Source organism: Mercenaria mercenaria, unplaced genomic scaffold (genome assembly GCF_021730395.1).
Source record: "Mercenaria mercenaria strain notata unplaced genomic scaffold, MADL_Memer_1 contig_166, whole genome shotgun sequence".
In the NCBI taxonomy this organism is placed as follows: domain Eukaryota; kingdom Metazoa; phylum Mollusca; class Bivalvia; order Venerida; family Veneridae; genus Mercenaria; species Mercenaria mercenaria.
Window position 1 is genome coordinate 36,958 of NW_026459654.1, and position 26,956 is coordinate 63,913.

General features: G+C 33.5%; 1 protein-coding gene across 1 annotated transcript; it reads right to left on the reverse strand.

Annotated features, from left to right (window-relative positions):
* Window positions 1-856: 856 nt before the first annotated feature.
* Window positions 857-26,956, reverse strand: LOC128551778 (acetylcholine receptor subunit alpha-like 2). The gene is made up of 7 exons (XM_053532691.1): window positions 26,920-26,956; window positions 10,004-10,161; window positions 7,582-7,626; window positions 6,237-6,346; window positions 5,530-5,695; window positions 4,238-4,365; window positions 857-1,145 (listed from the first exon to the last, which is right to left on the reverse strand). Exons 1-7 carry the CDS (start codon window positions 26,954-26,956, stop codon window positions 857-859), a joined length of 933 nt encoding a protein of 310 aa, XP_053388666.1.

Consider the following 26,956-nt stretch of genomic DNA (forward strand, 5'->3'; position numbering starts at 1 on the left):
AACAAACAAAGGCTCAGTTCCTTTAGGCAGTATAAGAAATTGTGCAATCGAATTTAGAAGACCTGTTCAATTTCTGATGAGGAATGTTCTACTAATATGGACGTTTGGGCATGGAAGGTTGTGCTACTTACGAAAAAAGTGCTGATGATTGTTAAAAACTGGTTTGCCAAGTTTGATTCTTTTGCTGCAGTATTGATTACTTGATGTAGTGCAATACTGAGATTCAAATTATTAACAGATGTGCTTAATCAAGCTGTGGATTTTTTTAAGAAAAAAGGTTTCAAACATTTGCACCAAGTTGTTGCCTCGGGACTATTTCCAATGCATTTTGATATATTGGTGTTCCAACATCCAAACATTTACTAGTAAACGAACATTTGACAATTTTAATTGTTAAAACTAGAAAAGTCAAATTCTTAACTCCCACGAAATGGACGCCATAAGCCTATTATATATGAGGAATTATAAATAGACGATATTTGAAGTGCTCTATAAATACCATAAAATTTTACTGTATCATTACTATTATTTTATGTAAAATTATCATAACAACAGAAGCATAAAAACAGATTCATATATAGATATTTTTATGATAACACCTAATACAACTTTCAGCGCATACTGATTCAAAAATATTCCGATTTGTCATTTTACACTTCGGACTATTTGTAATATTCTCCTGGTCTACCATTTTAGCGAAAACAAGACTAGAACTGTAAACTGAGGGAAACTGAAACAATTAAGTATATAAATGTATAATTACTAATAAACCATTGGTCCCAATTAATAAAACACGTTCTTATCTAAATCGCGTTTAAGAATGTCAACTATTCACAGTAAAACTGTTGATGTCAGATTACGATGATCCGCCTAACCGCAGCACTACCATAAATACAACAGTTACAGTAACCGTGATGATTGCAAACAATATAAAATTAAAATTGTCGAATACAAGGGCTAAGTCTTCAAAACTGTAATTCCTTGCGCCAAACTGTTCGGTTTCCTCTCTGTCTTGTTTATCCCGTGCTCTATTTTGTATGATCGCCTTTTCTAAGTGTTTTTTCTCCACCAGTGTAAGTTCAACCTTTTCTAGAGATGCGTTCTTCTGTGTAATCTTTGTCGTAATAGTGTCAGTAAGCAATTGACTGAAAACAGAATGAATTATACTTTCTTTGCTTTCATGCAACAAATGAAACGGCCATTTTGATAGTGTTTAGGAGCCCAATTTGTTTCAAACAGTTTCGGAATTTAGTTTGAAAATCTGGAATTTTCGCAAAATCAGCTTCTATTTGTTTTTGACTTTTACATCTTACAACAATGCAGGTCTCACAAAGTAACAATCGGTCGTTACCTTTTATTAATTCTTGTGACGGTTTCGAAGTCGGTCCTCCCGTGGGATTATTTTGCTCCCTTGGGGATTTTGCTATCCCATTGGAGGTCCTAAGAGTTTTTTCTCTCACTTTGCAGGACACAATTTCATGGCGTTTTAAATTTCTGTAACTTATTGTTTATCGCTGCTAAGTATTCTTTAGTCTATATTCTAACACGACCCGATTCAATTTCCTATTAAACAAAGAAGGCAGAAAACAGTGAATTATTATACAACAAATCACTGTTCTGACGTCACAATTATTACGTCATGGCGTCAAACGGCATAGCGGCGCGCTGGAAAAGAAACCGATTGAAAACGGGCAAATATTTAATGAATGTCATCAAGGATGTACTTAAGAATCCTTAATAACGTGTTAGAATCGAAATAATATATCTCATTTAGTGACTTGCTCTTGAATAAATCATGGTTTTATCGTTCAGATGCGTATTATTATATCACTCGGGCTGCGCCCTCGTGATATAATTCCTTCGCATCTGAACTCCTAACAATGATTTATTCAACGACAAATCACTGGATGAGATATATAATTTCTTAAATCTTGTGTATTTTATGTTATGCTAAAAGTAAGCGTTCAACGTAAAACTCTCCCACGGTAAATTTCCTCAGACCTCAGACACGTGATACTGGCGGATATCTCACGGGTAGTGCTTTCTCCTGTTTTTAAAATGGGATTATTCCTTCATTTTAATGCGGGACATATTCTTACTTTAACCTATGCAACCTTTTTGATCACAATTGAATTTGTTAAATATTAAGAAGAAGAAAAAGAAGACGTAAAATGTAAGGAAAACTCATATTTTTGTAATGTTCATCAAGTTCCGAATACGACGGTTACGTGAGCGGTAAAAAGATAATTCTCGCCGGTTTTAGAATAAACGAACGCTCCAGCGTACGCTGGTCACGCGAGCTGCAATTAATAAAAACTGTATGAAGATCCTTTGGGACCAAGCAAAATAATACATTACCAATTTCTACTTAAAGTCTATGATCTTCAATCGTGACTTTCAATAAGTTAGCGATTCTTTTGTTGTCAGTTTCTATTTTTAATGGTATTAACCATAAATTTCCAAATGTCTGTTCGAATAATTATCGCGAGAATATATGATTTGCGTCTCAGCCTATCAACACGACAGGGGTTCACGAATGCATAGCCTGTTGCAAGCGGCGAAATAGCGTATGCCGCTAATGTGAAACGAACTGGCACAGTGGCAGTCCAACTAATACTTAAGTTATTTGTTTCATAGAAAAAGCATTCGAAAACGATTGCTATGGATAAGCGGTGTATGGATGTTAAACTTACCTACTGGGTAATTCTTGCCAGCAGCATTGTCATGTTCTTTAGTTTTGGACCCATTATGTGTCCTTTCTTGTGAAAGTCATGAATTCTGCATGCCACCACTGTCAACAAAGTCTCCAGGGAACAGATAATAAATGTTACCAACAAAAACAAAAAAGAAAAACAAACTATTGATGAATTCAAAAATACAGATCTTACCACTGATAGCTAGTTGCTAATATGATATACTCTTGAAAAAATAAATTTCCAGGTCATGTAAAATGCTAGGTCTAGTTCCGTTAGAAGTTTGTACACTGGCCGTATGTATAACCAATTTCAAACTAACTATTGTGTTAAACAAAAATATAAATGATGAAAAATAAATGATAAGTAAAAACTTTTAAGAATTTAACTTGAAAAGATTACTTACTAAGGACACATATATGTGTTGATGTTGGTGGAATACTTTGAGATACTTGTGTCATGACAACAGATAACGACAATAAGATTGTCAAACCATACCCAATCTTTTCTCCACTTTCTATCGGCAACATGAATACAAAAGGTGCCATAACTGCTAGTAAAATGACGGGCAGCAACATATTCATGAGGTAGTACGAGTATTTTCTGGTTAGAAATGTTGTAAACTTTACAGCAGGTAAAGGATACCCAAGTAATGTCCTAAAAGATAACACTGTTTCGTTAATGATAATGTTTGCACGTAAAACTGTGGTCCTCTACACAAATGAGCAAATGCGAAAAATTCGAAAATGGACCAGAATACTTGTATATTCAAAACGTAGAAATAATTACATTTACATATTTAAGAAGTACAATGATCAACTTTCCTTTCCATCAAAATCTCATTAAAAGTTTGACAAAACTGTAGACTTTTCCTAGTAGACTCATAAACGTTTATATGAATTAAGCCAATTCTAGAATAGACAAATTCTTGTCGCGCCGACACAATTAAAGGTCACGTGGCGACTTTGGAGGAAGACCCTAGGTGCCCCTCCATGCATTATTTTATTACGAGCTTGTGCTAATAACTGTCCAATACCATGTTATTGGGGTTTTATATTAAGTGGACGGCTGGTTGCAACACAGTTTTAAAATATCTTCACAACTGAATAATTTACTTACGAGATATTTCAAACACAAATGGATCTAGTTGGAAAGGTCTACATGACATAGTCTCATTGAGGTTTATGTAATTTTCAAAGACGTCTAATAAGAAAGTAAGCATCAAATCTGGTCGGGTTCATTTTCTGAAATTTCTATATATATTTCAAGACGTCCACGTAAGATCGAATTTTATATTGTAAATGTTCAAGTCTAAAGGTGTAGAACGACTTCAAGTACAATTTATAAGTACATCAAATATTTTGAATATCCTTTCAATAGGTAGAACATTAGGAGAATGAATTGTATAATTGATCAAATATTATTTCGTATATCTTATTTTTCTTTTATCAACCTTTTCTTGTATGAAAGACAAAAGTTCGTAGAATATTTATAATATCCAGATACAAAACTGGCAGGAATTTGCTGCGATGAAGTAAATATACCTTGTTATATTTTCAACTTTTGATCCAGTGAGGTCCCATTCACCATTTTCTTGGTAAAGGTCCATATTTATCGATGCAGCTGACCCTCCAAGTTCTAAATGCTTTTCAAGGAACAACCATGATGAGACCTGGAATAGTGAATTGACAATGTAAAATGCTTGACAAATAATCTATTAAAAGATTATTTTGAAGCATAGAATACAACCAAGCAAATTAATAGCAGACACGATTTGTGCCTCTGTTCAGAGGTATCTCTGTTCAGAGGTAATGAAGTGCACACCACGTTTCGCGACCCCTAGCAGCACCGGCTTTAGCGGACTTGGTGTTGTTTTATTTTCTAATCCTTTGCGATCATGGAGTTCATTCAATATAATATGGTTAAACAAACTCGTTTAGACCGTTTCTAGAGATTGTGGGAAGTGTTGCATTTTTTATTGCCTCTCATTCAAACCGAGTGTGCTATTAATGCTTTTGGTTTTGTTCTTTTCTTCCAAAGGATCTTCTTATATATTTTATCATCTGTCATGTAGAAAAATTGAATGAACTCCATGAAACCAAAGGAGGAATAGATATAACATAATAACAACAATGAATCCAAGTACGGGGAAACCACCATTTCTCAATGAAAACACGAAAGTGTACCAAGCGTTTGTCTTTGCCTCTAATAAGTATTCATTCCGCACTTGTATCAACCTGAATATCATCACATCTATTCAATATTAAGCCATGGCAATTTTTAATGATAATTTTCAATTTTCAAAAATAACCTCTAAATACACAAAATTAACTTACAACACTGTAGTAGGAATGCGAATCGAATGATTTAAAATTAAATCTAAAGACTAGTTTTGAATGTCAGAGTGTGGAAATATAAATATTAACATTCACACAATCATCTAACAAAAACATCAAGTATTTTAACCAAACAGATGATACGGAATGTTTGTGGCATGTTGTAATTAATGTCTGTATTGTGTTAGGGTTTAACGTCGCACCAACACAATTATATTGTACTTGAAGCTTCCACACTTGACGCTCAGCAATTAAGAGGAAGATAGTTCTAGGACTGGTCGGTCCGGTGTCATTATATTGTGACTGAATGGCGTAAAATGTCACATGTCTACGGTATTAGTGCAGTGGGGCAGCACTATTAACTCGGGCATTGTCTTCATTGCTACTACGTCGTATATATGACTGACAAATTGTTGGAAACGACGCAAAGCTAAAACACATACACACACACGCGCGCACGCGCACGCACGAACACACGCAAACACACATAAGCAACTTACCATGAAGTAACATGTCTGCGAATCAAATGGATAATACTGAATGTTTATGGTGCACTGAGCCATGAAATTGGCTGGTGCCAGCCATATAACATACCCATCGTTCCCTTGATGCGCATTCACACTGGACAGATCTGAGTCATCATTCATAATCTGGATATCATCTGCACTGTAAATATATTTTTAGAAAATTCTGCATGGTTGTATTGCTTTACTCATATCATTTCGAGTGAAAGTGAAACACAGGTATAATAGTTATAATAGTTGGCAACAAAAAGCAAAGATATTGACTGTATTATAAAAAAAAAAACATTTTTCCTCGCTTGTTTGCATACTGAGCATAGGAAACAGACAGTTTCTTACTTTAACAACGTAGATGCACACTTTCCATGATTTTGGTAACTTGTTCTACGTGCACTTGAAAATTGTTATTAAATACCATATTGCACACTTTTCTCTTGTAATGTTATGAGTTCACAATGGAGAATGTAAGATAATTATAGGTCTATGTTCAGATGCCTGATTGGAGTATTTGTTACAAATTTTCGCGATTTCACACATGATCAGGTAGCAACTATTGTTGCAATTCAGTAAAACAAGCTGTTTCGGCTTCCTGTACTTGATTTACTTAAGTAATATAATTAAATAATTGATCTATTTCTTGCAATTACACCTGATTATCCCTGTAGATACATTTGATAAATACTTACGCGTTGTTAAGCACTAACGGAGGGGACCATATATCAGAAAGTAGTACGAAAGTTGAATTCATGCCGCCGTAGTCGGATGTTGCCCATGTCAGCCTGCTGTCTGTCCATTCCTTGAATTTAGGTAGAAGGCAATAATAAGATAACTCAATTTTTGTACAACTTTCTTGGTCCTTTGGGATCAACAACAAAGACGATCAGGTAACCAAACCAAACCAAACCTTCGGGTTACATTACTACCTGAATAATCTATATTTCATATTGTAAATGTTTAGTTTATACTAATTTGTTTTAGCTCGATTGTGATGAAAGCTTCAAACTTATTAGAACCACTCTCGAGTCCGCTTCTGTGAAAACCAGTACTGGTGTCATATGAGAACAAAGAAAAATATCAAACAGGGAATGCCACGCACCAAAAGCGCAGCCTCCTCAAAACGAACCCCCCAGTCATGGTCGTGACAACAATGGGGCTCTAACCCATGACCCCTGGATTGAGCGGCCGACACCTTATCTACTAGACTATCGCTCCCCTGTTAATGCTTATCCAGCGAAGGCAATTGACTAGCATATGATTTTAACTTGCAGTTTTGTTGAATATCTATTTTTTATCAACGACCTTTTTTAAATTTTTATTCTGACGTTACGTAAATGATTTAGTGTTTATAAAAGCAGGGTCAAAGATCCGAAATAAAATTACAACCTCCCAATACCGCAGCTGTACAGTAGTGAATGTATGGATGTGTAAACATATACACAAAAACACATAGACAAAAGTAAAGCATACCAACAACGAGGACAATTAACATAGTCGGACACCGTATATAAACGGACTGTGGCAAAACACCACTGTTGAGTTTAATCCGCTAAAATTTCTGGTGCACCAAACCATCGTGTTCTAAAACACTCGAAGCTATGGTATAAGATGATTAAGAATTTACTTTGCGAAATTAGCGTCAATCATAAACATCATTTTAATGACCGGATAAGTATAACTTATCTTCATCGTAGGTACAATACAAGGTTAGCTTTTTGTAAAAACTACTCAGTTAGAAAGAGTCTCTTTGGATTTACTTATTGCAATAGCTGGTTCTCAGCGTGCAAATGCAATTGCAGCTGCTCGTACTAAATGCAAGGTAAAGTATGACTCCATGGAATTCGAATGTTTCGGTCATTTGCATTTATTTTTAAAATTTTATCGTTAAAACGACCCGTCGAGACGGGCCGAAATAACCGAAGTCAATACTGAATACTGAGACAAGTACCGTATAGAAAGCACCTATATTTGCTCTTACATAAATTCATTAAATTATACACAATATATTCAAAATAAATATCTTATTGTACTCACTACAAGGAGGAATCCGACAATATGTAACTGTTGCTGCACGATATTCTGAAAATTACGGAATAAAGCAATACCTAAATATACAAAATGTACTCATAAATAAAAAAAAAGTGATGCGCCAATACGAATGTAGCATATAAACAATGACATGAAGTGGAAGTTTCTATCTACCGGCTGTGTCCTTTTGTTTAAAGTTCAGAAAAAACGTCCGTAAAATGAGCAAAAATATCTAAAATGATTGTCGATGCAGTTAAATTGGAAGATTAGTTATGTAAAACTTTGGCAAAAGTTTTTCCTCGAAATACGTAACTTTGAAGGCAATGAAAAAGTAATGTCTAATATTGGAAACTGTGGTAACTGTTCGAAGGTCAAGATGCAATGTCTTCACATCAATCAATATGAATGACTTGTCACTAGTAGTAATGTGTGTGACTTTCAATGAGATACACCAAGAAATGAATGAGTTATAAGCAAGGTCAAAGTTTTTGATAGACAGACAAAGCAAAAACAATATGCTATTACTATTTCTTACAACGTTCACGGCACTTTCTGTAAATTTTCAGAAAAATAGTATTTTTATTGTGTTTATTTAGACATACCAATATTACACTTGCTAAATAGACTGATCGACACATACATATAAAACTGTAAACAGTGTCATTCAATACGTATGCTTTGTCTTTTCACTCAGCTTTGCGAAAGACACATAGTGAAAACATTGAACACTTTTACCCACTTAGCAGAACTGTCGCATACTTCTTTAAAATACCTTTAATACGTTACTAACTAATCTGGTTTGCCAGCTAAGCTACGTGCATATGTTATGAAAGCGGTTTTAATACGGCTGCGTCGAAATAAGTTAAAATCTTTTTTCAACTACAAATTAAGAAGCACATATTTTTTTAAGCTTCTTTCTGGGTGCAGTTTATTAAACATGCTACAGAACCATTATAATTATATCAGGGACCTTTTGAATTAAATTATCCCCTCGAATCATTGTAGTTCTTGGATTTATTGTTATATTGGTTATTTACTGCATTGAGATAGTTCTGCACTTCCTTATCAAATTTTTTCCAACAATGTAGAATTTGATTAAACCTTGATCTTTCAAAACTTCAGAATATACTTTAATAGAAAATTCGGCAAGTAAAAAGATTCATGTGCTCGATTTTTTGCTAGACTGATCTGATAAATTTGGATATCAGGCAAGTTTCCAAAACCCCCGCTTTCATTGCTTTGGGTATTATTTAATCACCCCTTGGATATGTTTCTGTCTTTTGGCAATCTCTGTAATATGAAGGCTCCATAACCTCAGATCACCTCTCTAAATTTCAGTTTGTTCCGTTCTGCCCATTGTTTTCTAGTTCACTGCAAGCACATTATTTGAACTGGGGACCATGCGCAACTTCTCATGGAATCGCACTCTATGTATCATTGAAGGTTCCATGTACACCGCTGTATGAACACATCTGCGGATGTCTCTAGATTGTTTCTGGTACTTGTAACATTTGTAAATGTTGAGCTCTGATCAACCTTGCGTGGACGGTAGCATGCATTTCCACTACCGTCCATGAACAAATTCAATCAAACGGATTCTGCAACATTTTCATTTTTTTCCTGGTGGGCGATCTGTGGACTTCCACTTTTTTCTGTTTCATAATGGTAGTTTATGGGAAAACCATTTTCGCGAATATACATTTTCTAAAATGTAGTTTTAATGAAACTTCTTACTGTTGTAAATAAACATGTGACCTACAATATGGTAAAATAAAATATATAAGTCCGTGTGCTTGTTTTTGAGATATTTGCTTATGATTGCGGAGATCCGCATATTTCAAGCTGATTTTAATGTTTTCTTTGGAATTATTTAACATATCAGATGTTTTAATATCATCATTTGACTTTAAGAAGATAATATCATTGCCGCTATAATGCATTTGCTCATGGGTTGCCATTAATTCATAAAATGATTTTCATTTCCGTACGCTGAATCAACGCTTTATTCTACATTATCCGGATAAATGACATTACGTAATTACTTCCGGTTTATCAAACGTGCAGACCTACCTTTATAGACAAATGATTGTAAAATCAATTTGCTAACAATCGTAGACTCGACACTTCAAACACAGAGTACTGAAATCATTTGTACAAATGAAATCGGCTGAACGCAGCGAAAAGATATCCGCATAGAGAACTGTCAGCTATAATATTACAAAGAAAAAACTTTAAAACGGCATAATTTGTTTTCAGTGGATGCAACGTCAAATATACAGTATTTGTATACTTAAGTAACGACGGTCAATTAAATTCACATAGTATCTTTGGCTTACGTGCAAGTACTGGCTTTTTCTGCACAGGTAATTAGAAATGTTTCTACATTAATCACAAAACCTGACCATAAAAACAAAATTATAGAGTTTACCAGTTCTGTGATGTGCATCATCCCAAAATAGTCATCAACGGATGTGGTCTCTAATGGCCGAACTTTGGAGGAATAATTCTTGGCAAGGGCGCTCTGTAGATTCATTGCATCATTCGCTGTATACGCAGAATTTACCCATGATGTCATGTAGGAAACACCTGTAATTGTGCGATAATAATAATTAATTCTGATCACTGCTTTACCAAGATACATTACAACAGATTACATATCAGCACATTTTTTGCAAAGAACAATTTTATTGTTATTCGTTTAGTGAAAGATATTCCGATATTACAATTATACAAACAAACGTGTCCAGTATGATCTATATGGTCCGTTTTACCTGTTTTTACTTAAATTTGTATAGCTAAGATGTGCACGCTTTTTTAAAGTGTTTTTTCGTATCAGAGAATTTCATATAGACTTGGTTTGTAATCTAATAAGTTTCAATGATTCAATAATACTTTCCGTAATGTATTATGCTCCGTTCTTAATTACATTGTGCTTCAAAATATGCATTGTGCTATACATAAAGAGGACAGATTTTTATCTCAATTTAGTTATTATAGTACTGTATGAAACAAAAAAAGTGGAAAACCACAGGTCGCCCAGCACGACAAAAAGGTTGCAGGTTATGTTCGATTGAGCCTGTTTATGAATGGTAGCGAAAATATAAGCTACCGTCCACGCCCTCTAGCCCCGTAGTTCATTAATTGTTATAATTGTTATAAGTATCCGAATTAATATTAATATTACTTTAAAATTGTCTATTACTATTACCTTATTATTTACCTTTCAAATTTATTTCTGATTACTTTAAAAACGTCTATTACTATTAACTTCTTAATTACTATTGCGTTTGTAAAACACTTATCGGATGTTATCTAGTGATTGACAAATTTAATAATCATTTAATATATTGATATCATCATAATAATCCTAAAACGATAATGCTATCTGGTCATAAAGGTTACTTGATTTGCGATGTATTGCTTTAGATGCATTTGATATGTACCAATGCTTCTAAGATGACTACATCTTCGTTTTGGGAGCCTCCGTGGCTAAGTGGTTAAGGTCGCTGACTTTGAATCACTTGCCCCTCACCGATGTGGGTTTTAGCCTCACTCGGGGCGTTGAATTCTTGATGTGACGAAGCAATCCAGCTGGCTTAATAATCAATGGTTCTACATAGGTGCCAGCCCGTAATGAAACAAGTGAATGAACTATTGCCATGAAATACAAAGTCCCCTACTGGAAGGCACCTTATTTTCTCTACTGCAGAATAACATAATGAACTGATATCTGTCAATGATGTATAAACAATATTGTACTATATATACAATATGGTATAACAAAACACTTGGATTAAAATGTGCATATATAAAAACCTACAGTTGTTTTCATATGGATTTTTTTCGGCCAATTATAAAAAAGTTATTATATAAGACTTAAAGTTATTTTTAGTAACAAAAGGGAAATTAATCCATAAAAATTATATAATATAAGTCCACAAGAAACTCTTTACCAGGTAGAGATAGGTAAAAAATACACCTAAACATTGGATGTTACATGCATGTTGTACCACAGAAAAGTGGTCTCGATTTTTCCCTACGGCCAGTAATAAAAAAGTTAATATAATCTATTTGTAGTAAAACAAAGTGACGTAATTCTAAAATCAAGGGTGCCTCATGGTGGTGAACATTTTTGCCAGGTTACATCAAAATCCCTCCATGCATAAAGAAGAAATGCTCCGGACAAAGTCATTCTTGTATCAGACCTTTGGCCTCTAAGTTTGACCTTGACCTTAGACCTAGGGACCTGGTTCTTGCGCATGACAACCCATCTCATGGTGGTAAACAATTGTGCAAAGTAATATTAAAATCTCTTTAAGGATTGTTGAGTTACAGACTGGACAGGAAAACAGCCCTTTTGGCCATTGACTTCCAAGTGTGACATTGACCTTGCAGCTAAGGGTCCGGGTTTTGCGCATGACACGTTGTCTCATCCAGGGGAATATTTGTGCAAACTGAAATTTAAATCCTGTTTTACATGACAAAGTTATAGACCGGACAGGAACACAAATCCCATTGACCTTTGATCTCAAAGTGTGACCTTGACCTTTAAGCTAGATTTCTGGGTGTTGAGCATGACACATCGTCTCATCATGGGGATCATGTATGCCAAGTAATATTGTAATCCCTTGATGGATGACAGAGTTCTGGACCGGACAGGTAAAAAACCCTATTGACTTTTGACCTTCAATTGTTACCTTGACATTTGAGCAAGGGGTCCGGGTTTTGCGCCTGACAAATCATCTCATCATGGGGAACATTTGTGCCAAGTAATATTAAAATCCCTTCATGGATGGTAGAGTTATGGACCGAACAGGAAAAAGCCATGTTGACCTTTGACCCCCAACTGTGACCTTGACCTTTAAGCCAGGGGTCCAGAATATGCACATAACACGTCGTCTTATCATGGAAAATATTTGTGCCAAGTGATTTTAAAATCCCTTAATGAATGACAGAGTTATGGACCGGACACGAAACAGGCCCTGTTCATGCCATGTTAACATTTGACTGCCAAGTGTGGCCTTGGCCTTTGAACTAGGGATCTGAAAGTTATGCATGGCACATCGTCTTATTATGAGGTACATTTGTGCCAAGTAATATTAAAATCCCTTCATGGATGGCAGAGTTATGGACCGGACAGGACAAAAATCCTGTTGACCTTTGTCCTCCAACTGTGACCTTGACCTTTAAAGTAGGGGTCCAGATTTTACGCATGGCACTTTGTCTGATCATGGGAAATATTTGTGCCAAGTTATATTAAAATCCCTTCATGTATGACAGAGTTATGAACCGGACACCAAATTGCGGACGGACGGACGGAATGACGGACGGACGGAAAAGCGCATTCCTATAGTCCCCGAAACTGGTTTTCAACCAGTAGGGGACTAATAATGCACAGATGGGGTCTTCCTTCACCATCAAAGCTGGAAAGTCCCCATATGACCTTTAATTGCGTCGGTGCGACGTTGAACCTAGCATAATCAAATCAAAACATCTGCGTTTTGTTTGTTTATTAATTTCTAAGTATATAAATTGTTGTATTCAACGATCTGATTTTTTTCTAGCAATTACTTACCATATTCCAACTGAAAAAAAGTGGAAATACAAACCATATTTTTAGTGGAGGTTTAAATTGTAATTACAAGTACATTAAATGATATTACTCGTAAATGTATTTAGCACGTGACTGTGTCTTACTTCTTTCCAAAGCCGATAATAAAATCGAAGCATGTTAGAATTTGCTATATCATTACAGGAAAGCAATTTACTCATTCAACTTTCCTGTAATTGACGTAACATAATGTACAAGAATTTCAGATTATACAGAGTACGTAAAGAAGTTTTATTGCTCCAAAGAAAAGTACTTTTATGCAAATAAAAACAAAGTAAAAATAGCAAATAAATATTACAAAGAAATATAGTGATCCTAAATTTTTATCAGTACTCACTTGCCTTCATATGACGTTTGTATATGTTTTAGATTTAAAAGAATCTTGTTATCAATTACGTCTACATTTCGGTTTTACTTAATACGACCTTTATCCCACAGGTGTATTAACGGCTTGTTGTTGCACTTTTATGATTTAAATAATGATTCTTCCTAAATTCTATGCCACTTTGCCAATTGTATATTAACAGTTTTGTAGCCCGCCCGCTTAATTCAATAGGTGAGCACAGTTCCACGGATCTCGGGGTTGGTTGTGAGTTCGACCCCCGGGCGAGACGTATGTTCTCCGTGACGATTTGATAAATGACATTGTGTCTGATACCATTCGTCCTCCACCTCTAATTCATGTGGGGAAGTTGGCAGTTACTTGCCGAGAACAGGTTTGTTCTGGTACAGAATCCAGGAACACTGGTTAGATTAACTGCCCGCCGTTACATAACTAAAATACTGTTGTAAAATTGCGTTAAACTCAAAACAAACAAACAAATTAGACAAGTAGGACTCGAACTATGTTTTACTCGAGATTCATACATCTAGTACGTGCTGGAAGGTAAAGTTTGCAACGCTTAATTAACTTTTTAGAATATTCAAATATTATACTTAATTCATGTCGTTAATATGCTTGTCATAATGTATTAATGTATTAATCAGTACTTGTTTGTGATCTTAACTAGACTATTTTATCTTCGTCAAAGTACTAGTTTCGATATGTGTTTCTTTGTTTTGCTCTGTCAAACCCGATAACACCAAAACAAGGCAATGGTTCTTATTGCATTTACTTATAACCTATGAAATACTTCACTGCAATTGATATGCCATTGTGGAAGAAAAGTGAATGTTTCAGTTAGTCACAAATATCTTCGTGAGAAATTTAAACACATAAATAAAACAATTATATTTTTATGAAAATCGCTTCAAGACTAAACTTTACGTGTTTCAGAATGGCATTGTTAAATGCTTTTTAGTACATGTTTTTAAGATGTCGTGATGTCCCAATGCCGCCCTATTTTATCTGTTTAAAGGTATAAACATTTTAACACCGTTAAATTTTTGGATAACATTATATTCATTTCAGAACAGAAAAGTAATCGAAGGCTTACAGATACAGGTCTATTCTAATGACGTTTATTCTAAAGCCCAGACAGTGCTATTGACTTTAATAGCCATGTCAATGAATTTCAAACGATTTCCTCAGAGAAACAGGGGCATTTACAAATTGAATAACTTCCTTAATTAGAAGCAATTAAGATACGCTTGATGTTCTGAATGGAAGTAATGTCACACAAACGTATCGTAAATCTATATATAAATAAAATAGACAACGAACCTATGAATATTAAATGAAGGATGCATACTGAATAATGGTAATGACTGGGCTATTAAAAAGTGATACATTCTTTGCATTTGTAGGAATCAGTAAAGTAATAATTGCTTCCGATTCGTTGGCTTCTACAATGAAGCACGACATTTTTTATTACCACTCATGAATAGTCCAAGTCAACCGAGGCTGCTTTTGTCTTGCTTGGTTGCTTTTTATGCTTCCAAGGATCTTCATATAGATTTTATCATACATTAATTAAAATGTAAAATGCTGCATTCTAAATATCAGCAATGTTATTTGTAATATATGAGAAATGCGTTGTACATAGAATTCACTGAAGAATTTGTTTCATTGTATTTCGTTATCAAAGCAAGGGTTTACCAACATTTCAATTTGTTTTTCTGTTTTGTCTTTTCTGAGATATATATTAATTAAATCTGTAAAAAGATCCTTTGGAAGCAAAGAATGCAACCAAGAAGAATAATAGCAGACTCGCTTTGAATGAGTCTGTTTATGAGAGATAATATAAGTATATATAAACTTGTGCACCTGTTTCAATACTTGTTCCACAAGAAAATATCTGTTTCCGTCATCACTTTTTATTAGGAATTTGTATAGTGGTCCATTCGTAGTTAGTACATGCTTTTCGAAGTAAATATTGCTTGTTTTCGCTTATCGGCCATCACTATGTTGTTTGTATTGATTGTCACTTATCACAAACCGCAACTGAATGTCACTTCTCGGCCATCGCTCTATTGTTTATATTCATTAATCTATACATTTATCATCCCTGTCATCCTACTGTAGTATTTTTAAAACAAACACCCATTGCATATTATCTATATGGCATCTGCTATAAAATTTTGCCATCAAAACGGCTTTCAGTTACCAATTCAATGTTTGTGTCAAAACTGAATATTTAAATGAATCGGAATTATTCGTTGTAATATTAGGAGAATAATTATTTGGGCTATAACGAATGACATTATATTATCTTTTCCTTATATCGGACAATGTTCTTGTTCTACGAAGCAGATGGTATTGGTCTTTTAATGTAACAGTTTTTATGCTACACAGACTGTATACACAAGATTTGCATTTAGGAATTATCACAAACAGCTGTCATATTTAAAATGAAATGACCAAGAATATATCCATTCTCTTCCTATGTCATATCATTTGCTAATGTTCAAATAATGTATAAAGTTTGCATCTACAGGTTGGGTATCTTCAACGCTGCTCTAATTAAGTACCACGTCGTTTATATGAATAATTGAGGTATCTGGAACAAGAAGAGACAACCTGAAATATTGTTTATAGATAGTAGTTAAGAGTAGATCTTTTAAAAGCCGATATTTTAGCAAGGCACATCACATGAAAAGAATTGCCTTTCTTTCACGATACCAATACGTATATTGAAGAGCTGTGCCCTAAAAGCCTCAAACAGTTGTCAATATTGTTCAACGTCACTGTAAACACTTGACTCCCGGACTGAAAACATTCTGTAAACATTATGTTTAGATAAACATGCGATTTCTTTAATGTGAGCAAACATATAGTCAAACAAATTGCAATATAACACATTTTGTCTCTTAAAAGCTCTTTCCGACTCGATATATTTGTGATTTTAGGTAAAATTTAAAATCTGGGTACGTAGTGATAGAGGTTTACAACTCATTAAATATTTCACAAAGTTGAATTATTACTTTGTTCATAATTACACTAAAATGTTAAAACTGGTAGCACATAAAACGTATATACAGCTTCAAATTTAGTTTTATTTCTACAATTATAAAAGTCGAGAAATGAAAAAGAATTCAGAATCAAATACTAGTTGTGTGCGTTAGGACGGTTATATACCACAGATGGTGTTCTTGCAAATTTATGAATCGCGAGAGAAGTTCAAAATTGAATGTGTTTTTTTTTTCAAAATCGTATTTGAATCATGACAATAATTCTAGTGTGTAATTAAATACTTAAAACAAACCACAAAGGATATGTCGTAATGTTAAATGCATCTAAATATTACCTTACCTCTGTCAAACCGATTGCCTTGCTGCGTTTTAGCCTTCCAAATAACGTAGATTTAATTACTTACATACATCGTTGATTATTTTGTATTAATGTTATAAGTGTAAGTCTTATTAATTTGAACAATATTAAGCAAGAACAATAATCATTACTTACTGATCAAAACCAACAGATATAACGACGTCATTGTGGCAAATATTTATCCAAAATGCATCAATTTGAAAGTCTATTCTGTATCCGAAACTCTTTTTCACTTTGTCATTTTGCTCAAATGTCACCATTTCAGCATTTATTTGAACGTGTAATAAGCATTCTTTATGTAATTCAACTCTGTCCTTTTGGCAATAAAAATAACATAGATATGAAGAATGTATATGGTATCCTGAATAAATTACTTTTTAAACCTACGCATGTATGTACGAATTGTATAATTCCAAATGAAAACATATCGAAATATATAAAATAAATTCGTTTCATAGCATAGTTTTATATTTTTGTCAGTTACACAAAGCTGTATCAATGTAAACTATCCACACCAGGCAGGTTAACGTTAAGAAAATAGATATCTTATAGATTTATGTTTGATGTTACTTTGATTGACATAAAGTTTCAACACAAACAATCGCTACATTAGAGCAATTTTCAGTACGTAAGTAATCAAATCAATTTCTGTTGTTGAACAAATAAATATATTCCCAGATTATGAAACATTTTATGGTAACATCGAGCTCTTCTTCAGCAGTAGCGTGATCTACTGCACAAGCACCTAAACAGAGAGAACGACATCGGTAGTGAAAGTCTGACACTTACATAATTATCAAATAACGACGATTGCAGTGAAAAATAACGGCAATTATGATGTTCTTAATACTTCCACGAAAATACATGCCCAATATCCGAGGAATAATTGTTCTAAATATCTGTTAGTCGAATATTTTACTTCACTACAAGTAAAAAAGATGCATCAAGATGTCATATTATCTATTGCATAGTTATGTCCTTTAAGATTTTGATAGAATTTGTCCACAGCATTTCTCCTGTAGTATTAATGGATTTGAATGAAACTTCAACAGGATGATTTAAATAAAGCTTTGTTGCGCATGTATTAAATGATTAACGGTTGAATGAATTATTAAACATTGATTTTTAGATTAATTCTACATAGAGATTCTCAAAACCCCATGGGAGTTTCAAAGAAATTTCATAGATATCTTTACTACCAAAGGAAGATGTGCACACTACATGTATCAGTTACTTCTGGCTCGATGATATTTCACGGAGTTATGGCCCATTGATATTGCTAGACATAGTATATGCACGGGTTTTTCAAGGAAACTTGCAGTCAATATAAACCAAAGTTAAATTAAGTGCAAAGCTGTATCACAAGTGCTTGCAGATTTTTTTTCTAAGTGGTAAATGTTTTTTAAAAAGCTATATGCACATGCTAGCTTGACACAGCACCATCTGGGGAGCATGACATATTTCAATAAATTTATTAACGTGTGATAAATCTTAATCTACGGATAAAAACAATGATATAAATTGGAAGCATGTCATATCGATGTATTTAATTGATATAAAGGCATGAATTGGAAATCTCCTACGAAAAAATTATGTATGTTCAGAGCTTACATTCGAAATTCGAAAACAATGTCTTTATGTACAATACTTGTTAAGTCAATGTAGATCTTTTACTATAAGTAATTAGTAATTAAGTAATTCTGGCTGCAGAATGTTTTTCTTTCATTAAAACCGATATTATTGCGCGGAAATGGTTATTTAAGATAAGTAAATTTTCTGTGTTGTACAAAGGTAAGAGTCAATTGTTCTACGTTTACATCTTTAAGGACGCATTGATGTATTTCGACTTGATCAGTCACAATTTAAAGAGAAAAAGAAAATTAAAGACGTCACCAGTCAAGCTAGAAAGCGCATATAAATTTTCTTTTTTACTTTTTCATTGAATTTCAGCTGACATGAAAATGAATCATTGCACACACTGAGCAAAACATGCCTTTTTGCGCTTGACATTTCGAAATGGAGGTTCCCTTATTTTTGCCGTTTTTATGTATGATCACCATATACAATATACTAGTATTGTGGTTTGTATCGCGCATGATTTATAATTCAATACTGTAGTCACTGATATTCACTCAGGATATTAACATGCTATGTATTCTAATCTCCGGACTTTTATTTAGATTATGTATATATGTTGAACACCATCTTGCCATATTCTATGTATTATTTGTCCTCATGGGCCTTTTCGCCTAATGGAATATCAAACTATCATACAAAGCTTTTCGTTAGAAGTCCATTACAAATGATTCTGCTTCAGTAAAAATGCAATTTCATTAATGTTATATACGGCCAAATATCATTATTTATTGATAGTGAACGTTTTCTCAAACGAAATTTATTCATAATTACATTCGAATGTTACAAATGAGATATTATCGAAACTAAAAATATCGGTAAAACTGACGGATGCTCCCCAAATATGATTATTGCATATCAAAATTACAAAAGAGGAATTTGGCCGGCACATATTTCTTTTTAACAGTGGAGGTTCCAACGAAGCTCCAGCAAGTAGTTGTTGGGAAAAATGCACGCACAGGATAGGGCTCCTGGGAGTGAAACGTCCTATGACGTTTCGCTGAAATCAGCAATGGGTCGCTGAAGAATACTCCGGACAAAGATGGTCCTATAGTAAACTAATGTTACATACTCAAAAAGAGAAAAATCTCATTGTAAAATCATCCGACCGGAGCATGAAGATGCTCATCTCCTCTTAGGGGCAATGCTTCCTGTAACGTTTCGCTAAATTCTTACCAGGGATTGCTGAGAAATACTCTGGATAAGGATGGCCCATATTGTTTATGAATGTTGAATAATCAAAGGGCGATAACTGAGTTAAAACTCGTCTGACTGGATGAATAAAATATGAATAAAATAGGTGCCACTCCACTTGAAAGTGTTTCCTATAAATGTTCGTTGAATCCGAACAAGTTGTAGCTGAAAATACTCCGGACAAGGATGGCGCTATAGTATAATCAAAAGACAATAACTCAGTAATCATCCGACTAAACCTCGAATATAATATGCAAATTTTCTTCTATGAGTTAAGCTTCGCTAACTTCCAGCCGGTTGTTCCTGAGGAATAGTCGGGTCAAGAAATAGCGATATTGCATATTAACATTGAGTAATCCAAGGGTAGCAACTCGGTGAAAAATTATCCGACCGGAACATGCAGACAACATGGCATCTCCTCTTGGTAGTGAAGCTTCCTTAAGTATGAAATTAAGCTGAATCCGGTGGTACCTGAGAAATACTCTGAACATGAATAGTGGGACCGGCGGACGGACGGACAGACTGACGAAGTTGTGGCTATATATGTCCCTATCTTTGGGCCCTTGCAGCATTACACTGGTTACTTCAGCGACTGTGATTGCTTGATTTATAAAGTACACACTGAAATTCGAGGACAAGTCTTAAAATGGTGAGGAAATAATTGTATAGGGATTGATTACTAACACGGGAAGAAAATGAGCAGGAAGCCGGGTACTTCACTCTGCAGAACATCGGAACGGTATTCCGAGCCCTGGGTTTGAATCCAGGTCTGACTGTACATTTGTTTTTAGTTTGAATTAGACTTCAAATGTTATGAATAAAATCTTCTGAATGTTTTTATGTACAGGTGTGTTATTGTTTTATATAATTAGTTAAAATGACAGTTAAAAATATAATATTATCATCCAGCACTAATATGTTGCCAAGTGAAGATTTCAAATCTTTTGAAAATTTTCATCAACTGTTTGCTGTTAGATTAGTTTTCTGTGGTTAAAGCATGTAAAAAATAAATCTTTTAAAACTATAGTAAGATCCTTTGGAAGCCTTAATTATAAAATTTTACCAAGCAAACAACAGCAACCTCGGTTATATTGCATTTATTCATTAGAGAATATGACAATACCTCTCAAGTCCACTAAGCATTGGAAGAACTTAAGCAGAAGTGATATAAATATACACTGGATGGACATCATGATAAAATAAACCAACACCGACTCTATGTACTGAGAAACATCTTACCACTGCTACAAAACATAAAGGACCTGTTTTTGGTAGGTAATAAATTCTATAAAATCAATGAAAAATAGAAAGATTTGTTTATTTCAATTTTAACATGATAACTTATCACGCAAACCTCTTCTGATTTGAAATATAATAAAAGTTGACGTCAAATTTTGGCGTTAATATGGAAGATAAGATATTCTATTCTCCGTCGATTAATCGCAGAATTTACAACGCGTGTCTGATTCTTTGCATGGCTGACAAGCAAATTGAGCCGTGTTAGAATCTGCTGTTATACTATTAAAGGAAATCAATTTACTCCTTCAACTTTCCTGTAAATGATGATATCAGAATTTTCGATTAAACAAAATACGTAACAATTAATTTAGATGGCCATAGAAAAGTATTTTACAAAAATAAAATTGGCGAAAATAGCAACAAAATGTGCCAAACAACAATAATAATGCTTGTTTTATCAGTACACACTTCCTTAATATGATACTAGTTTATGTTTACGTAAAGAATGAAATCACTTACGTCTTTTTTCGGCGTTACTTCATGTGACCTTTATCCAGCTGGAGTTTAAACGGCTTTTATTTTTTAAATAATAATTTTCCAACCATTTGTGAGACCGCTTTGCCAGTTGTATATTAACAGTATTTTGAGACTAGAAAGACACGGACTAGATTTTGTTCGAGATAGTACGTATTAGAAGGTAGGTTTGGAACTTATTCCACTGAATGCTTAATTGAGTAATGTTAGCATTTAATCTTGTTATACATATTCTGGTAATAATGTACTAAGCAGTTCAAAAACTGGTTTCGATGTATGATTTTTGCACTGTCAAAACCGATCACACCAAACACGGCAACTGTTCTGATTCCAATTACATACTGCCATTGGAATACTTCACTACAACTGGTATGCAATGGGAAAAAAAGAAAACGTTTCAGTTTGTCACAAATACCTTCGTGAGAAATTGATAATAAATAAGTACAACAAATGCATTCATTATCAAATTTGCTTCAAAACTATACCCTACCTACTTAAGAATGAGACTAATTAATTCTTTTAGCAGATGTTTTTAAGATGTCGTAATGTATAAATACCGCCATGTATTTTATCTAGCTAACTGTACACAAGTTTTCCCACCTCTAAATATATTGCAGTACATTATTTTCATATCGGAGAGGTAATCTAAGAAAGCTTACAGATACCGTTCTCTTTTAATGACGTTTATTCTAAAACCCAGACAGTGCTATTGACTTTAAAGGGATTAACCCCCACATTTTAGACGAAAACTAGTTTCTCTGAAATTAAAAAAAAACAACAGTGATTACTCGGAAAGTGACTAGTGGTACAATCTTATTGATATAAGATTTTTGCAAGGTTTTCTGATAAATAACCAAAAATATTGTGCAGAACGTACATGTAGTAAACCGTTGCAACTTTTTTGGAAATAATGTAGAAAATTTATATTCTTCTTGCTTTTTTACTATAATATCTAACTTTTATTTTCACGTCATTTATACATTCTATGCCACACTTGGTGGAAATGAACATGTTGAAATATTTCACTCAAACTGTGGGCGAATAGCTCTTTGATAGTCATGTCAATGCAATGATTTCCTTAGAGACACATGGGCAATTACAAATTGAATAATTTTCGTTATTGGAAGCAGTTACGACAGGAAAAAATTGATATGTTTGATGTCCTGAATTAAATTACTATCACTCAAACGTATCGTAAATTTATTAATATAAAGAATAGACAACGGACCTATGAATACTAAATGAAGCATGCATACTGAATAATGGTAACGACTGGACTATTACACAATGATCAATTATTTCTATCTGTAGGAATCAGTATGATAATAATTGTTTTCGAATTGTTTGCATCTACAAAGAGGCACGCCTTTTTATTTCTCGTCATGAACAGTTTCAGTCAACCTCCTTTTATTTTGCTGGCCTTCAAAGTTAGCCAACATTTCAATTTGTTTCGATGAAAAGAGAAACTAGGGGTTGTTTTTGATAGATGTATTAAAACTTGTGCACCAGTTTCAATTCCTTTTTCACAAAAAAATACTTTTGTCATCAATTTCTGATGTGTGTGATGGTCAATTCGTAGTTTCTGCATGCTTTTCGATTAATGGTCACAACTATAAAGTACATACTACTTGTTTCTCGCTTATCGGAAAAAGCTCTTATGTTTATGTGACTTGTTAATTATCGGTCACAACAACTAATTGTCCCTTATCGGCCATCGCTCTATTGTATATATTTATATGCTCTAACACTATCAGCTCTGTAAATCCTAATGTAGTTTTTCCAAAACAAACATCCATTGTATATTTTATATATGGCATCTATAATTATAAAGGAATGGAACAAAAAGGGTTTTCTATTACAAGCTCAATGTTTTCGTCAAAACTGAATATGTGAAAATCTCGGAGATTTAAACAGTTGTTATCTGGACTGGTACTAATAAAATTACATTATCTGTTTATCTTGACAGTTGTTTCGGACATTGCTCTCACTCTCTACCGATATTCGGCATATCTTGTAAAAGCTCAATATGGAACTGTGTTTGTGTTTGAGACTGTTTACTCCGCCCAGGGATCGAACTCGCGACCCCGCGATCCGTAGACCAACGCTCTCCCCACTGAGCTAAGCGGGCGGGCTAGGCGTCAGTACAAATTTAAAGAAAGCACAACATATTTTTTTTGTTTATTTTTGATACTGATGTAATAAACAATACTTTATAACATTGTATATTTCTTTTTTTTTTCAGATACAACAAATGCATATAGTCGGACTGTCATATATGCCGTCTTCATTTTCAACTTTACTTAATCATAGACTTGTTCCACCTTTAAATAATTATATCCCAACCTACTTTTCCTGATTCCAAACTAAAAAAATGCCTGTTAAGATCAGGTTTTGGTCACATTTGGATGTTTCTTTCGTAGCTTGAAATATGGATAAAGACACAATTAGAATGTTATGCTTGAACACAGTTCAAATTTGGCCTGTTATAAAGTCTACCTATCTTACAATTGAGCAATTTTCTTCAATCTGCACTTGTTATAAATCATTACATGAATAGAAAATGTCAGTGTTTTTAGGTACAGTCAGATGTTTCAATGATAATTATAACATTTTACAACAAAAAGCATAACAGTGACAGTACGGAAAGTGATATTAATTTTTAATATTAATATTTCTTACATGCATTGGAATACCATATGGCTATTCCTAAAAGAAACAGACATTTTATTTACATGTATGTCCATCGTGTTTTTATGTGTTTTCAGTAGTATCACTGTAATATTTACTATAATTTATTGTACAATACTATCATAGTGCATGTTATTGACATCATTCTTGAAACTGCATGCTAGTAAATGAAGTTTTACTTTCTCTCTGTCAGTAATTTACAATTACCTCAACAATAGGAAACATGTTGTTAATTTTGATTCATAATTCGTAGGTATATAGAGGATATTACATGAGTGTCTTTTCATATTGAATTTATTAAACTCGTTGAATAAAATAATAAAATGCGAGGCTCTGCCGAGCATTTTATCAATTTTATTCAACGAGTTTAATAAATTCAATGTGGAAAGTCACAAATGTAATATTATTTTTATCACATTTTTGTCTTTCTTGTCGAAACATAAAAAATTCTACTTTCTTTTTCTATATAAACAGGACAATTTGACCAACGTCTCCATATACAATAAACGACGTCGACGTCAAAGCTTTATTACACTAGTGTATTATCATTTTTATTTAATGGTTTTATTACACTCCCGCGACGTCAAACATGTAATAAATGTAATTACCATATTGGTATTTCTCAATGGTACAGACTCTTCGTTTTATGCCCATTGTGTTTTTGCTTGCTGTGTTTTGATAAGTGACATATCGGCGACTGTGTGTATCTTAAAATATCAACTGTTTCGATTCTAAATCAGCAGTTTTAGTTAGCATGTGGATATGTTTCAACGAATGTCATTAGAATTATGTTATTAAACATACTTAGAAGAAAAACTGATTGATGAGTGTGATTTATTGGTTGGAACAGGCTAGCAGACAGTCTTGAGTAATGTCTCAAAAAATATGCATGATAAATACAAAAATGAATCAGGCAGTATGGTTTGAAAATTTGGAAAGGATCTTTGAACACCTTTTTTTATACAAAGATACGTACAACTACTTATTTTAATTCCATACCTTATATTACTAAATAATATTTGCATATCGGTTTAACAATTATGCATATGAGATATTATTCCTGTGGAAAGCCATATGAGCATGCCTAAATGGAATTGCTTATTTAGGATTACATATTCCCTTTTAGTGTGCCAGAGTGAAATGCAAACTTCAATGTTGTGTAATTAAAAAGAACTACAACTTACTACTACGTATCAGCATTATTTTGACAACTAATAAAATAGGTACTTTTTACACGTATTATATACATCTATGTTCAAATAATGAATAATGAATGTTACAAATGCAGTCATACATTTAATGCTTATATTTATATGTCATTATTGTACATCAGTTGTTTGTTTCTTCAAAGTATATCTATGTCAGCTATTAAAAACATTTTGGTGATATATGTAAAAGATAGAAAAGTACTAATAGTATGTTATAAACAGTTGAATCCTATTCAATGTTTTTGTTTTCTTTTCTATATGGAACCCTTTTCATACTGACAAGTTAAAATAATACAAACATAACGCCAAACAGAACACTGATTTAACGAAATTTTCCTATCTATTTCACATTGCATCATTAATTTTGAGAGAAAAAGTAATGTTGTCCATGTCCGGTCCAGTGATCCTAAGCTACAAGAACATATAATGTGGAGCTTTATTAAAATATAAGCTCATACTTTATCACCAAGTGAAGACCCTATACACGCATTACCGCAACAGTAGTTGCCTTGTATATTTATTTCTCATTTTCACGTATTCTGTGAAATACTGTAAGATACTATAGTGTGTGCTCTTTTTTTCTAGAGATAAGAATGACCTAAAAGAAAACATATGGTCGTATGGTCGGATGCTTTGATTTTATTATATAAACGATCAAATTATTCAAAAGAATATAACTGTGAGTATAGAGATTGAGAGTTACACTGCGAGTCATTTGTGCACAACTGTTGCAATGGTCATACATGTAAGCACAACACTGCACGAACAAACAAACAAACAAATGATCAGTTCCTTTAGGCAGTATAAGAAATTGTGCAATCGGATTTAGAAGACCTGTTAAATTTCTGATGAGGAATGTTCTACTAAGATGGACCTTTGGGCATGGGTGGTTGTGCTACTTACGAAAAAAGTGCTGATGATTGTTAGAAACTGAAGTTTGTCAAGTTTGATTCTTTTGCTGCAGTATTGGTAACTTGATGTAGTGCAATACTGAGATTCAAATTATTAACAGATATACTAAATCAAGCTGTGGATTTTTTTAAGAAAAAAGGTTTCAAACATTTGCACCCAAGTTGTTGCCTTGTTATTTTCAATGCATTTTTGATACCCGGTATATTGGTGTTCCATCATCCAAACATTTACTAGTAAACGAACCTTTGACAATTTTAATTGTTAAAACTAGAAAAGTCAAATTCTTAACTCCCAAGGAATGAACGCCATAAGCCTATTATATACGAGGAATTATAAATAGACGATATTTGAAGTGCTCTATAAATACCATAAAATTTTACTGTATCATTACTATTATTTTTAGTAAAATTATCATGGAGGCCCACATGGAAGATTGGGTAATCCAAATGTGTTAGCCTCATAAAATAAAGTCGTTATTATTATTATTATTATTATTATTATTATTATAACAACAGAAGCATAAAAACAGATTCATATATAGATATTTTTATAATAACACCTAATACAACTTTCAGCGCATACTGATTCAAAAATATTCCGATTTGTCATTTTACACTTCGGACTATTTGTAATATTCTCCTGGTCTACCAT